This window comes from Neoarius graeffei, chromosome 17 (genome assembly GCF_027579695.1).
Source record: "Neoarius graeffei isolate fNeoGra1 chromosome 17, fNeoGra1.pri, whole genome shotgun sequence".
Classification (NCBI taxonomy): domain Eukaryota; kingdom Metazoa; phylum Chordata; class Actinopteri; order Siluriformes; family Ariidae; genus Neoarius; species Neoarius graeffei.
In genome coordinates this window covers 4,224,471-4,241,229 of record NC_083585.1, presented here as the reverse complement: position 1 = coordinate 4,241,229, position 16,759 = coordinate 4,224,471, and the positions used below count along the sequence as shown (strand labels likewise).

The 16,759-nt window shown below is 42.7% G+C and overlaps 1 protein-coding gene across 2 annotated transcripts in view; it reads right to left on the bottom strand.

Moving 5' to 3' along the window:
* Positions 1–16,759, bottom strand: part of LOC132901320 (zinc finger protein OZF-like) — an 89,836-nt gene that overhangs the window by 42,055 nt on the left and 31,022 nt on the right. Inside the window, exons 2-3 of one of the 2 annotated variants that reach the window (XM_060943635.1) lie at positions 14,676–14,847; positions 6,271–6,542 (exon numbers count right to left, since the gene is read on the bottom strand). In XM_060943635.1, the coding sequence (XP_060799618.1) occupies positions 6,271–6,542; positions 14,676–14,835 (432 nt within the window). In that variant the 5' untranslated portion in view covers positions 14,836–14,847. The remainder of the gene's footprint in view (positions 1–6,270; positions 6,543–14,675; positions 14,848–16,759) is intronic. The other variant, XM_060943636.1, reaches the window with a different exon arrangement.

Below are 16,759 nucleotides of genomic sequence, written 5' to 3'. Positions count from 1 at the left end.
AGTCCAAAGACATGCAGGTTAGATTAACTGGTGACTCTAAATTGACCGTAGGTGTGAGTGTGAATGGTTGTCTGTGTCTGCCGTGATGACCTGGTGACTTGTCTAGGGTGTACCCCGCCTTTCGCCCGTATTCAGCTGGGATAGGCTCCAGCTTGCCTGCGACCCTGTAGAACAGGATAAAGCGGCTAGAGATAATGAGATGAAGTGATTACAACCCTTTTTAATTAAAAAGCAGAGTCATTGTTGTATTTAAAAATATATATTATTTCATGAGCCTGTCTAAAAACGCATGGGGTTGCTCAAAATTCCACATCACACTTTGTCTCATAGCACACCAGGTATATACCATACAGTGGTGCTTGAATGTTTGTGAACCCTTTAGAATTTTCTATATTTCTGCATAAATATGACCTAAAACATCATCAGATTTTCACACAAGTCCTAAAAGTAGATAAAGAAAACCCAGTTAAACAAATGAGAGAAAAATATTATACTTGGTAATTTATTTATTGAGGAAAATGATCCAATATTACAAATCTGTGAGTGGCAAAAGTATGTGAACCTTTGCTTTCAGTATCTGGTGTGACCCCCCTGTGCAGCAATAACTGCAACTAAATGTTTGCGGTAACTGTTGATCAGTCCTGCACACCGGCTTGGAGGAATTTTAGCCCATTCCTCCGTACAGAACAGCTTCAACTCTGGGATGTTGGGAGGTTTCCCCACATGAACTGCTCACTTCAGGTTCTTCCCACAACATTTCGATTGGATTAAAGTCAGGACATTGACTTGGCCATTCCAAAACATGAACTTTATTCTTCTTTAACCATTCTTTGGTAGAACGACTTGTGTGCTTAGGGTCATCGTTTTGCTGCATGACCCACCTTCTCTTGAGATTCAGTTCATGGACAGATGTCTTGACATTTTCCTTTAGAATTCGCAGGTATAATCCAGAATTCATTGTTCCATCAATGATGGCAAGCCGTCCTGGCCCAGATGCAGCAAAACAGGCCCAAACCATGATACTACCACCACCATGTTTCACAGATGGGATAAGGTTCTTATGCTGGAATGCAGTGTTTTCCTTTCTCCAAACATAACGCTTCTCATTTAAACCAAAAAGTTCTATTTTGGTCTTATCCATCCACAAAACATTTTGCTAATAGCCTTCTGGCTTGTCCATGTGATCTTTAGCAAGCTGCAGACGAGCAGCAATGTTCTTTTTGGACAGCAGTGGCTTTCTCCTTGCAACCCTGCCATACACACCATTGTTGTTCAAGTGTTCTCCTGATGGTAGACTACTGAACATTAACATTGGCTAATGCAGCAGTTCCCAAAGTGGGGGTCGCGACCCCTTTGGGGGTCGCGGAGGGACTCCAGGGGGGTCGCGTAGAGATGGGACTGTTTGCATAACACAGAAAAAAAAACGGGCATTGGAATGTTTTGAATGGCGTCGGAATGTTGGTAATGCGTCAGCCGGCAGAGAGTCATTAAATCAGTCTATAGAACCCAATCACCCCCTTTCATTCCATAATCGCTCCCCGCCCTCCAATATGAATTTTCATTCAGTGTATAGCTGCCACGGTCATTAGAATTCAATTGCTCCCTTTCACTCAGTAATCGCGCTCCGCCCTTGAATATTAATTCAATATTGTTATTAGCAAACCCTCCTCCTGTGAATACAAACTGTATAAAACAGGTCCCTATTTTGAGATTCAGAAAAAACATCGGACGGCGACTTTATGACAACATGGACAAGTTTCTACGCGTGCTTCCTACAAAACGCAAGGCTGCTGCACAGGACGAGTTCCCATGCACTTCGGCAGCGAAAAAGATAAGGCGGTATGATGATGCATACATCGAAATGGGCTTTACGAGCACATTGGTGGGTGGTGAGGAACGACCGCAGTGTGTTCTCTGTCTGAAGGTGCTGGCGACAGAAAGTTTAAAGCCAAACAAGCTGAAGCGTCACCTGGACACGGCACACCCCGAGCACAAGCCGGTTGAATTCTTTCGGCGGAAACTTTTGAACTTTCAGGCACAACGGGTGAACTTCACTAAAGTTGCGTCTGTCAATGTCAATGCCCAGCTCGCCTCCTACAAAGTGGCCTACCTCCTTGCGCAGAGCAAGAAGCCACACACAGAAGCGGAGGAGGTGATCCTGCCCTGTGCCATTGAAATGGTGAGGACCATGGTCGACGAGGCAACAGCAAACAAGTTACGGGCGATCCCCCTCTCAAATAATACGATTGGAAGACGCATACATGACATCGCTGGCGACATTGAGGAGCAGCTCACCGACCGAGTACGTGCAAGCACCCGGTTTGCTCTGCAGGTCGACGAAGCCACTGACAGCAACCGAGACTGTTTATTAATCACGTACATCCATTTCGTTGATACAGAGGACATGAGAGAGGATCTGCTATTCTGCAAGGAGGTGAAAACACGAGCCACTGCTGATGAACTGTTCCGAGTGATTGACACTTATTTGCAAGAGGCAAAATTGAAGTGGGAGTGCTGTGTTGGAGTGTGTACGGACGGGGCTCAGGCTATGGCTGGGAAGCGCAGTGGGCTACAAGCGCTCATAAAGCGTGTGTCCCCCAATGTGCAGTGGACCCACTGTATGATTCACCGAGAAGCGTTGGCATCGAAGCAGCTGAGTCCCAAACTGAACAAGGTGATGACGGACGTAATCGCCACGGTCAATTATATCAAAACGCGCCCTGTTAAAGCTCGACTCTTTGCTGCTCTCTGTGAAGAAATGGGCTCCAAACACACGGCAGTTCTGTTTCACAGAGAAGCGCGATGGCTGTCACGTGGGAAGGTATTGAACAGGGTGTTTGAGCTGCGAGAGGAGATACGGATTTTTCTCGAGGAGGAGAATCATGCACTGGCACTCTGTTACAACGACGAACGGTTCCTGATGACAGTTGCCTACCTCAGTGACATTTTCCAAAAACTGAACGAACTGAATCTGCAAATGCAAGGACCCAACACCCATCTCCCTCAGCTTGTCCCTAAAATGCAGTCATTTACAAGGAAATTGGAACTGTGGGGAAAGATGATTGAGGAGGGAACAACAGATTGCTTTCAGAACTTCAGAATTTCTCCATAACACCAACAGTCACAACACAATCATGCCATGCATTCGTTCACACATTTTTGCCCTCCAACAACATTTTCAGAGGTACTTTCCTGTTATGGATTTGGCACACTATGAATGGATCACAGACCCCTTCAATACAAGGCCACCTGCTCATCTCAGTGTTACTGAACAGGAACAGTTCATTGATGTGACCTCAGACATAGGATACAAACAGCAGTTTAGGGCCAAGTCACTGTCTGCCTTTTGGATTGGGGTGGAAAAAGACTACCCACTGTTGGGTGGAAAGGCTGTGGCCATACTCCTCCCTTTTGCCACATCCTACCTCTGTGAGGTGGGCTTTTCTGCAGTGGCCTCCATCAAGACCAAATACAGGGCAAAGTTGAACATTGAAAACGAACTAAGGGTGGCGATCTCACAGTTATCACCAAGATTTGAAAAACTCTGTACTGAAAAGCAAGCACACACAAGTCACTGAAAAAATATTCTGATGTTCTGTGTAATGTTCTGTTTTATTATGATGTGCAATGCTCTTTTGTGGATAATGCTCTTCTGTGAATAAAAAATAGCAACTTTAATATCCGTCTGATTATTATTATTATTACTACACTACACACTGCATAATGGGTGGTGGTGGGGGGGGGGGGGGGTGTCGATGTCAGGGGGTCCCAAAAATATTCTGAAGTCCAAAAGGGGGTCCCCAGCCAAAAAGTTTGGGAACTACTGGGCTAATGTGAGAGAGGCCTTCGGTTGCTTAGAAGTTACCCTGGGGTCTTTTGTGACCTCGCCGACTATTACACGCCTTGCTCTTGGAGTGATCTTTGTTGGTTGACCACTCCTGGGGAGGGTAACAATGGTCTTGAATTTCCTCAATTTGTACATAATCTGTCTGACTGTGGATTGGTGGAGTCCAAACTCTTTAGGAGATGGTTTTGTAAACTTTTCCAGCCTGATGAGCATCAACAGCGCTTTTTCTGAGGTCCTCAGAAATCTCCTTTGTTCATGCCATGATACACTTGCACAAACGTGTTGTAAAGATCAGATTTTGATAGATCCCTGTTCTTTAAATAAAACAGGGTGCCCACTCACACCTGATTGTCTTCCCATTGATTGTAAACACCTGACTCGAATTTCACCTTCAAATGAACTGCTCATCCGAGAAGTTCACACACTTTTCCTACTCACAGATATGTCTCATCTCATTATCTCTAGCTGCTTTATCCTGTTCTACAGGGTCGCAGGCAAGCTGGAGCCTATCCCAGCTGACTATGGGCAAAAGGCAGGGTACACCCTGGACAAGTCGCCAGATCATCACAGGGCTGACATATGCCCCTTTTCCACCAAAGCAGTTCCAGGGCTGGTTCGGGGCCAGTGCTTAGTTTGGAACCGGGTTTTCTGTTTCCACTGACAAAGAAACAGGGCCAGAAAAACCGGTTCCAGGCTTGCACCAACTCTCTGTTGGGCCAGAGGAAAGAACCGCTTACGTCAGCGGGGGGGGTTGTTAAGACCAACAATAATAACAAGACCACGAAAGATCGCCATTTTTAAGCGACGAGAAGCAGCAGCTGTACAAAGGCGAAGTCATCCATTATTATTATTGTTGTTGCTGCTGCTTCTTCTTCTGTGTTGTTTTTGCTTACTTCGATATTCGCGCCAAGGTTTATGCCAACGTAGCGACGTAACTGACGTATACAACGACGTAACTGTCGTATACAGCGACGTAATGACGTGGCTTCCCTTAGCACCGTGAGCTATGGAAAAGCAAACTGGTTCTCAGCTGGCTCGCAAGTTGAACGAGTTGTGAACCAGCACCAGCACTGGCCACGAACCAGCCCTGGAACTGATTTGGTGGAAAAGGGGTAATAAACACAGAACCATTCACACTCACATTCACACCTACGGTCAATTTAGAGTCACCAGTTAACCTAACCTGCATGTCTTTGGACTGTGGGGGAAAACGGAGCACCCGGAGGAAACCCACGCTCACAGATATGTAATATTGGATCATTTTCCTCAATAAATAAATGACCAAGTATAATATTTTTGTCTCATTTGTTTAAGTGGGTTCTCTTTATCTACTTTTAGGATTTGTGTGAAAATCTGTTGTTTTAGGTCATAATTATGCAGAAATATAGAAAATTCTAAAGGGTTCACAAACTTAAGTACCACTGTACATATCCAAATCAACCCTCACCAAACCAATGTTGAAATTATACGAGGGCAAGTCAAAAATTCTAAGACAAATGAAAAAAATCTTTATTTATGAAAATAACAAAGCTATTTCTCTACATATCCTCCATTTAAGTCTAAACACTTCTGCAAGCGATGTTTTCATCGGAGAATTCCTTCTTTGAATTCCTTTTGAAATTATATCATCGGTCTTAGAACTTTTTGACTTTTGTTTGCACTTGTGAATTCATGGAAATGAAACCGATTGCATAAAAAGTCATACCAATTGCATACCCCAGCATCAAACCAACTCTCATAGTGGCAAATTGTGTGGCATCGAAAATCATCAGATCATTGGTGTGGTAAGAAGTTTTATATTAACTTTAGCATTAATTATAGCTAACAATACATGTTCAAATCCTGTAGTGTCATGCTTCTCTGTTTAGCCTTGACATTTAGAAAAGAAACAAGCTGCAAGTGTAAATTAATAAGTTCTTTGTTTTTGTGCGCGTGTGAGAAGCTGCTCCCGGGTTGTCGTGGATGCGGCAGAGTCAAGGAAAACTTGGGACAGTTTTTCTCAGCTGCAGTTGGGAAAACAGACTATTACAAAATGTTGATGGAAGCTATGATTATGACTAATATCTTGTGTAAGACAGGAAGCTGAACATGCCTAGAAGTAGATATGGGAGGACCTATGTTAGTGACTACCTGGGCTTGTGATTTTATGGGACTTTCATCAAATTATACAATAAATAAATACATTTGCTTGAGCATTATTCAGGTGTTACTCATATTTCTATTATTAACAGGTGAATTTCCACCACACTGGCTAAAAGAATCGATGTAGGATCGCATTGTGATCAAACTTGTGATTTACACCACTCATCCACATATCAGTGACAAGAAGAAATTGATGTTAACTGGAGCTACTTTCATCTAGTCATCATATTTTGTTTCTTAAAAATATACAATCTTCATAATAAATTTGATGACAAACTCACAACCGAGGAGTCTCCACTGTTCCTGGCTTCCTCTCTGTTCACCAGCTCTCCCTGGCAGGGGCCGAAGTGTGCACCTACTGGAACAGTCTCCCCCTTATTAAACACTCCCAGGCCTGCATCAGGAATACTGGACTTCTGGATTTCTAGCCCAGGAGGAAGTGTTTGTCTGGCTCGGTCAGGGACTCCCATGGGAACAGGAGTATCTGGGATGAAGAGGGGTGGTCCATGAACCTCACATTTGTTGAGGAAGAAGGATTTGCAAAATTCGCAGTCTGGGAGTAGAGAAAACACAACAGGAAGAAATGAGGCCCAAATGTGTGTATGTATCTAAGACCACACACACAGTACATTAGTCCTGTATAAAAATGATCCGAAGAAAGCTTGCCAGTAAGGTTCACTGAGCATCTGGTTGAGACTAGAGCTGTCTATCAGGACTGAGATCTCACAGGAGTACACACAAGGTACACAAGTACGAATTGTTTTTACTTCCTTGTGGGCATAAACAAGTGGTCAGAAGCTTGCAGGGCAAAATAAAACAATCTTCATTAGCATGACTGTGGCACTATGATGTATTTACAGCATTCTTACGACCTGCCTGGTCAGGGTCATGGCTGTTTTCAAAGAACTTGGTTATCTTTTGGGAAACAGAATATCCCAAATTTGTTATGAAATCACATGCAAGTACAAACAAAAATAACTGTCCACACAGTAAGTAAGTAAATAAATAAAATAGTCCAACGCACATCTCTGAGCTTGCTGACAATTCTGGTATTTCTAGGCCTAGGCATTTTTCCAATGCCATACATCTAGAATTCATATTTAATTAAAAAAAATGAAAAAAAATTTCACACCTCGTGGCAATTTAAGCATAACCAATTTGCTGAAGGAGAAACCAGTGGGGACAGCACGGTGGTGTAGTGGTTAGCGCTGTCGCCTCACAGCAAGAAGGTTCTGGGTTCGAGCCCCGTGGCCGGCAAGGGCCTTTCTGTGCGGAGTTTGCATGTTCTCCCCATGTCCACGTGGGTTTCCTCCGGGTGCTCCAGTTTCCCCCACAGTCCAAAGACATGCAGGTTAGGTTAATTGGTGACTCTAAATTGACCGTAGGTGTGAATGTGAGTGTGAATGGTTGCCTGTGTCTGTGTGTCAGCCCTGTGATGACCTGGCGACTTGTCCAGGGTGTACCCCGCCTTTCGCCCGTAGTCAGCTGGGATAGGCTCCAGCTTGCTTGCGACCCTGTAGAACAGGATAAAGTGGCTAGAGATGATGAGATGAGAAACCAGTGGACCCAGAGGAAAGAAGTGTAGGGTTTCTACACTGATGGGGGAGAACTTGCAAAACTTCAGACAGACAGCAACCCAAGCTTAGAATCGAATCCAGGACCCTGGAGGTGCACCACTGTGATGTTCCTAAACCTGTATACAGATATTTGGACTCCTGTCCATCACACCCATCTGTGCTGATTGAGCATCCCATTCCAGGGGCATACTCTCTGTCCCTTATTAATCACAGCCAACTGGGGTCTTCTGTGAGCTCATGCATGTGGGAAAGAGAGCACATGGCACTATCCTCCGGGTGTGTTTTGCTATCCTGTGACGCAGCATGAGCTGCATTTGGAAAAGAGGAGGTTGATGGCTTTACATGTCTTGGAGGAAGCATGTGTTAGCCTTCACTCACATGGTTAGAGAGACCTGGCTGGTGGATGGATACTAGCAGGTGACCACAATGGGGAGAAAATGGGTGGGGGGAGGAAAAAAAAAAACAAACAAACTTAGTCTTCTAATGTGGTGAAGACATTAAGACACATTTATTTAGCATTTATGGAAGGGGACCCAGGTATCAGTCAGTAAGTTTCGCAAGATGGAGGCGTCTTCAGGACAGAGGAGTTTGTGCTTTCTGGTTTCTCAGTCACACAACATCCCACGTTTTTTTTGTCTCAGAATATTCTCAGCTGGAGAGAATGACATTCTATGTAAACAAACAAATAAAACATGCAATGTATCATTCATTCATAAATTAAAAATTGTAATTGTAAGCAAACCACTGTGGTATGAGGGGAATAATACACTTTGGGCCTTGCTGTCATATGAAAATAAACAAGACGAGAGTCATCTATATCCCCCACCCTACAGTGGTGCTTGAAAGTTTGTGAACCTTTTAGAATTTTCTCCATTTCTGCATAAATATGACCTAAAACATCATCAGATTTTCACACAAGTCCTAAAAGTGGATAAAGAGAACCCAGGTAAACAAATGAGACAAAAATATTATACTTGGTCATTTATTTATTGAGGAAAATGATCCAATATTACATATCTGTGAGTGGCAAAAGTATGTGAACCTTTGCTTTCAGTATCTGGTGTAACCCCCTTGTGCAGCAATAACTGCACCTAACGTTTGCGGTAACTGTTGATCAGTCCTGCACACCGGCTTGGAGGAATTTTAGCCAGTTCCTCCGTACAGAACAGCTTCAACTCTGGGATGTTGGTGGGTTTCCTCACATAAACTGCTCGCTTCAGGTCCTTCCACAACATTTTGGTTGGATTAAGGTCAGGACATTGACATGGATATTCCAAAACATTAAATTTATTCTTATTTAAGAACAATTCCAGCGTTATGGATGTGACACTTGAACTCAAAATGGCAACAAATGACCCAGTGCATGTTTTATTGTCTCCCAGTATTTAAACAGGTGTTGCATATTTTAAGGCTGTACCATACTGGAGAAGTGATAGAACAAGAACAATTCCCATAGTACATCTAGGGCATGCCAGAAAATGCCAATAAAAGATGCGTTATGGATGTGACAGAAAAAGTATCACTTTTCTTGGGTGACTGTACATTTTTATCAAACTCTGTGAAATTGTAAACCTAATGTCGAAATGGAGATATCCATTTGATAGAGGGGTCCAAGGTGAATATTAAAAAAATCTTTGTTTAAAATATTTTGTATTTCATGCAGAGTTTCGAAAGGAAAAGTCAGCGTTATGGATGTGACGAAATTCCGTTATGGATGTGACGCGTCTGAAATAGACATGGCATATGTTTAGAAAATCAGCAATTTAACCACCATAACCCTTTGAAAAACTCTCTAAATATCAGCTAAAACTATCAAAGTTCTTAAATAATATTTAGGATGGCTATTGTTTTGCTGTTTTGTGGATTTTAGCATACATTTCTGTGGCTTGTGGCAATAATATAGAATTGTACATGATCAAAGTTGATTTTAGCTTGGGTTTTACATTATAAGAAAGAAAGACTGACTGTGACATATTAGTTTGGTTACAAATTGGTTCAACTTATTCACATCTGTAAAATACAGGCCTAGGTGATATCTCTGGGAGTGGTTTTGATGTATTACATGTTGCTTTATTTTTGCATGGTGAGGTTGACATTTACATGGAATTGCCCTTAACCATTCTTTGGTAGAACGACTTGTGTGCTTAGGGTCGTTGTTTTGCTGCATGCCCCACCTTCTCTGGAGATTCAATTCATGGACAGATGTCCTGACATTTTCCTTTAGAATTCACTGGTATAATTCAGAATTCATTGTTCCATCAAATGATGGCAAGCCATTCTGGCCCAGACGCAGCAAAACAGGCCCAAACCATGATACTACTACCACCATGTTTCACAGATGGGATAAGGTTCTTATGCTGGAATGCAGTGTTTTCCTTTCTTCAAACATAACGCTTCTGATTTAAACCAAAAAGTTCTATTTTAGTCTCATCCTTCCACAAAACATTTTTCCAATAGATAGTTTTCACTGACGTCACGGCATTCCAGGGAACGCCCCCCAGCTGCCATCTTGGAGGGCAAACAAAACAGACCATCGCCACTACCGGCTACGTTATCTCGGACGAATTTATGAAGTTATATAGTCAGTTTTCTAAAATAAAGATCAATGTTGGCAAAATCAAGCAAACAGAAGTATATAGATACATTAGACGACATCTCACGACAACGGTATGCAGCTAAACTGGCCTTGATTGGGGGAATTGACCCCTACGAAGTGGACAAAGATGCATTTTCAAGTGACTATGCAGGGCTGCCAAAGCCTGAGGCTGCCAAAGCCTGAAACTGCCAAAGCCTGCTCCAAAGCCTGAAACTGACTTCATCAAACTTTAAAGGCTGTCTGATATATACAACTTTATATATTCACAGCACGCATTTTGGCGGATGCCGCCTGAATCGTGCAGATCCGGGTTTTTTTTTTTTTTAGGGGGGGTGTTGGGAGTGTCTGATTGTAATTTCAAAGTAAATTCTGCATTAAAATTACTAAATAAGCAAATCCGTTACAGTCCATGAAACAGGAAGTATAAGGATGAGAAAAAAACAGTTTAAATCGGGAAGCTGCGCACATTTGCGCAGTCCTGCACACCGCTCAGGCTGCATAAATGTGCGCAGCTTCCCGATTTAAACTGTTTTTTTTCTTATCCTTATACTTCCTGTTTCATGGACTGTAACGGATTTGCTTATTTAGTAATTTTAATACAGAATTTACTTTGAAATTATAAATCAGACACTCCAACGCCCCCCCCCCCCCCCCAAAAAAAAAAAAGAATCTGCGCGATTCAGGCGGCATCCGCCAAAAGGCGCGCTGTTTGCGTCCCAAACACAAATGAAAATCATACAGAATAGACCTAAAATGTTTTTCAAAAATGACCCTTGCGTGAGTGAAGTGACAAGTTTCAAATAGAAACGTGACAAATGAGCGATATTAAGTGTACATTACAATGTAAATGTACACTCAGCGGTTCCAGTTAGGCATTCTCCAGAGATTGTTCACATGATGTTTTGGTTTCCAAAAACAAACTTAAACACAATTGATTGTTTATTTAAACAACTTACCACTTATAAAATGATCGGAGCAGACTTTGCTGTGTTTGGAAGGCTGATAATCCTTGCGGTTGATTTTCGCAAGCCATAGATTTCTCCTTTGTATGCTGAGTTTGTTTGCTTGCCTTTGTGCTCCCGTACAGTGGGAATTCCATAAAAGCTCTGCTTGACTTCATCATCTGACCTATTACGACAGCCGTGAATACAACAGGTGTGCACCATTGCTAGCTTTAAATAGTAGTAATGTAACTATAAATGTAAATAATATATAAATGAATGTAACTCGCGCGCTACAATGTGTGCTCAGTGACCCGTACGGTAAGCTAGCCCTCCAAGATGGACGCCACCAGGGAATCCCCGACTCTGTGACGTCATGTGAAAACTATCTATAGACCCTTTGTCACGTGACCTTCGTAAACGCGACCGCCATTTTGGACATGTAGTGGACTTCGGCTCGAATCAGTTTGAATGCGAGGAAGGCGACAAACGAAAAACATAAAAGAAAAAGGAGCGAGATGCAGAAAACACCTTCACTATCCAGCGACGTAGGGCATTTACAGGGCGAGCAGAGGGAGATATTTGCAAAAATTGAGGTTAGCAGGCTTAGAGAACGACGTTTACCTGCTTCCACCAGGATTGTTCACTGACGTACGGAAGTACACGAAGCCCTCGTCTTTACCTGACTTCGGCCCACATGATCTGTATACCTATGTCGTTAAAAACCCATCGCCATACACGCCAACGTCCGAGGTTCCGGAGCACGCTCCGGCTTGCTCCAGGAGTGCTCCGGCCGAGGTTACGGAGCGCGCTCTGGCTTGCTCCGGAGCAAGCCGGAGCGCGCTGCTTAATTTGAGGGCAACCTCGGCCGGAGTGTGCTCCGGAACCTCGGCCGGAGCACTCCTGGAGCAAGCCGGAGCGCGCTGCTTAATTTGAGGGGAACCTCGGCCGGAGCACTCCGGGAGCAAGCCGGCGCGCACTGCTTAATTTGAGGGAGAGCAAGCCAGCGTGCACTGCTTAATTTGAGGGGAACCTCGGCCGGAGCACTCCGGGAGCAAGCCGGCACGCGCTACTTAATTTGAGGGAGAGCAAGCCGGCGCGCGCTGCTTAATTTGAAGGGAACCTCGGCCGGAGCACTCCTGGAGCAAGCCGGCACGCGCTGCTTAATTTGAGGGACAGCAAGCCGGAGCGCGCTCCGGAACCTCGGACGTTGGCTCCGACAGCTATTTATACTGGATCCAGTGTAAATAGCTGCCGGATCATAATTACAGTAAACTAGTAAATACAGTAAAGGAAAAACTTGAGACTGAAAGGTTTTAACAGTCATCCAAATGACTGAACGTAAACATTGCTACAGTAACATACCAGCTACTTGTTGACATTAGCTAGTCAACAATAGCTACTACAGAAGAACAAAGAGGTTACAATGGGTTATTTTAGCCTATTTGGTTACACACTCGCCGCCACAGAATGTTAACAGCAATGTAATGCCTTTTCTGGCTAATTTTATTCGTCTTACCTCCAACAAAGTGGTCACTACACAAGCGTTGGTATGCCGAGGGCTGCCAATCTGTTAATGGCCGCTATCCATCTTCTCCGTCGGGATCCGATAAAATGATAAACCTTGCCTTGTTTGTTGATGGTTACTACATCCAGGTGCACAACAATATAGTGGCATAATGGAAGTCTTGCTGAAAGTAAAAACTTTCTTTGCTGCCGTTCCTCAATGTTGGCTGTGGTAAACTACTGGTAGTACACGTCCAAAATGGCGGCCGCGTTTGTCGTGACGTCACGTGAAAAGGGTCCATAGCCTTCTGGCTTGTCCATGTGATCTTTAGCAAACTACAGATGAGCAGCAATGTTCTTTTTGGAGAGCAGTGGCTTTCTCCTTGCAACCCTGCCATGCACACCATTGTTGTTCAAGTGTTCTCCTGATGGTGGATTCATGAACATTAACATTAGCCAATGGCCTTCAGTTGCTTAGAAGTTACCCTGGGGTCCTTTGTGACCTCGCCAACTATTACATGCCTTGCTCTTGGAGTGATCTTTGTTGGTCGACCACTCTTGGGGAGGGTAACAATGGTCTTGAATATCCTCCATTTGTACATAATCTGTATGACTGAGGATTGGAGGAGTCCAAACTCTTTAGAGATGGTTTTGTAACTTTTTCCAGCCTGATGAGCATCAACAACACTTTTTCTGAGGACCTCAGAAATCTCCTTTGTTCGTGCCATGATACACTTCCATGTGTTGTGAAAATCAGACTTTGATAGATCCTTGTTCTTTAAATAAAACAGGGTGTCCACTCACACCTGATTGTCATCCAATTGATTGAAAACACCTGACTAATTTCACCTTCAAATTAACTGCTAATCCTAGAGGTTCACATACTTTTGCCACTCACAGATATGTAATATTGGATCATTTTCCTCAATAAATAAATGGCCAAGTATAATATTTTTGTCTCATTTGTTTAACTGGATTCTCTTTATCTATTTTTTGGACTTGTGTGAAAATCTGATGTTGTTTTAGGTCATATTTATGCAGAAATGGAGAAAATTCTAAAGGGTTCACAAACTTTCAAGCACCACTGTATATACCAACTACATACCAAGTTTCAAGATATTATGCATCACATTTTTCAAGTTCTGCTGCAGGAAACAAACCCTGCCTCTTTACACTGACCTCAGCAGCCCATGGCATAAGCCTACCGGACCTTTGATCCGGGTGAGCTAAAAATTAAAATTTCTCACATTTTCTTAGTATCAAAAGGCACTACCTAATACTTAATAAAACATTACTTAAATCAACACATATACCAACTTTTAAGATCATACCACTCGTAGTTTTCAAGTTCTGCTCCGGAAACAAAACCTTCCCCTAAGACTAACTTGAGAGACCAAGTCTAAAAAATTTTTCCATGGTAACATGAAAAATTAAAATTTCTTAAGCTGAAAAGGCACATCGACATCATCTTGTTAACATGTATACCAAGTTTCAAATCTGCATCATGAATAGTTTTGGATACATGCTCCAGAAACAAACATTGCTCTTCGAAACTAAGTCAAAATCTATTTTTTTTATGTAAAAATCTGAAAAATACTTTTTTCAAAAATCCAAAATAGCAAAAGGGACCACCTCACATGTGGCTTGATATGTATACAAAGTTTCATGAAGATTTTCAGTAGTTTTAAAAAGATATAGCCTGGAAACGAAAACGTGACTGGACGGACAGAACCCATTTCTATATCCCCCGGCATAGATTTATATCTAACAGCATGACCCATCATGTGTTACTCCACACTTTTTTATTCAGGTTAACATCAATTTGTAAATGACTAATGTATTTTAAATAAGTAAATAAACAAAATCCTTGCTACCATATTAAAATGTGAATTGTTTATAGTGTATCAATAAAAATATCAATTTGTCACGTGTTGATTAAATAGTCCGAGACTGAGGCTACATCCCAAATGTACTGTATTGCACTTTTAGTACACCAGATAGCATGTAGGGTAAAGAATAAACAAACAGTGAGTGTTACTGAGCACCAGAGTGGCCTGATGTCTTACAGAGGTAGTCTTTATTGTCAAGATCTTCCACTTTAACAGAGAGACCTTCAGGTGGGTTGTTGAGATCGTCTCTATGGTTGTAGATTTTCAGCTCCAGTGTCTCCTCTTTCTTCACAGGGACCTCTGACGTCCCTCCAGCCGTGGATGTCTTGGTTTTCATGTCCTCACACAGCTAAAGATCAAACAACAAATCTGTTAGGGCGGGACGGTATGGTATCCATCCCACTCGGGAAGGTGCTGCTCTCATTTCTCGCAGCATCGCTCATAGAAAAGGCCTAGTTAATCTGTGACAATCCAGAGCCAAGGCCAGGGAGCAGACGAACAGGCTAAACCGACTATCTGCTACCTGCACAGAGTCGTTACTCAGGGTCCACTACATCAAGACTGTATCTGTTCCCCAAGCTATACAAAAAAGTTTAAATACTCAGTTTGTTCTAGTAATCTAATCAATATAAAATTAAATCATACTGACTGTACAGCCGCTGCCAGCACCTTTGATCTAAAGAAGAACTATTAGAATTATTAAATATTAGCTCTCATGTCTGAAGCATTAACTGTTAATGAACTTATTACAGATGAGAAGTTTAATGTACTGTGTTTAACAGAAACATGGATTAAACCAAATGAGTCTGTAGCATTAAAGGAACCTAGTCCTCCTGTTATATACACCAGCTTCACCTAACTGGCAGAGGAGGCGGCAGCGTTATTTATAATGATTATCTAGGCATAACACAAAAACCTGGACAATTAATATGAAAAACTTCAAACTTATTGAATTCATGTTATGCATTACAGTTAAATTATGTTAAAGATTGCATTTGGTACACATCTGCACCATCCTGAAAGTCCTGAACCGAAACAGGCCAGTACGAATACATGCATCATTACACCCCTACAAGAGGGTAAACAGCAGGAGACAGACATAAGGAACTGTTGCCTCCAATCAGCCACACCTGGTCCTTTCCTGGCCAGGTATTTATCATCCCCCTGAACACAATACCCTCCAGGCCTGTAGAGGGTGCACACACACAAATGGTTAATACTGGCTCCAACACGCATCACTACCCACAGTGTGGACAGAGTTCCTCTCACAGTAATCTCCAAAAACACCAGCACATTCTCACAGGAGAGAAGCCAATTCACTGCTCACAGTGTGGAAAGACATTTACTTATTCAGTAACATTTCAGACCCACAAGTGCACCAACTCCGAGAGATTGCATGAGGCCATTATTTTAAAAAATGTTCTGTTTCCGGTCCACCGGCCGGGTGAGTGCCGTTTGTGCGGTCGAAATTTTTTTTTTAATGCCGGTTTTTCGACATTTTTTTTCGGGTTCGTAAATCTAAAATCGAACTTGACATTTACGCATTCCCAGGGCTTTCCACTAAGGCTCATACTAGCCAGCCATGACAAATAAGTAGCCAGCCGGGGGGGGTGGAGTAAACACAAAATAAACTCCTGTGCATGCAGCTCCCAGGATTAAATGTATTTTCCACAGACCATTTATGTATTCACTTTACTCAAATACAAAGTAAAATGGCAGCAAATCTTCTTTCTTTTCTTGCGTATTGCATCATGAGGCATTCCTGGCTTGTAAATCTCTTATTTTCGGTGCATGACACATTCACGCAGCTGAGCATGCTATGAATTAACAACGACAACAGTCTGCAGTGGTGGCTACACAATTAAACACTCAGCGAACATTTCTCCATTTGTGTATGAAAATACACTCCAACGACTCCGTTTGGTTTCATTTACAACCAACGGTGTCTTTTGATGCCAGCACATAATTGAACAAGAGAAGGCTGGTTTACCGGAGACAAAATAAGTGTTCTTTCTGCTTCTGTTCCCTCCGATGGCCCCGACACACTACTGGCTCCGCCAAGTGTGCGCACACTCTGAACTGAATCAGCTCTGCGCATGCGCCGTGCGGCACAAAAAAATGGCAGCCACCATGAAGGAAGGAGAGCCGGAGTTTTCAATTTTGCTTAAGTGTGAAATCGCAAAATGGTATTCTAGCAAACAACAAAATAGTAAAGATTCAGAAAAACAAATCATTCCGTGATAATTTTAATAGTGTAATTT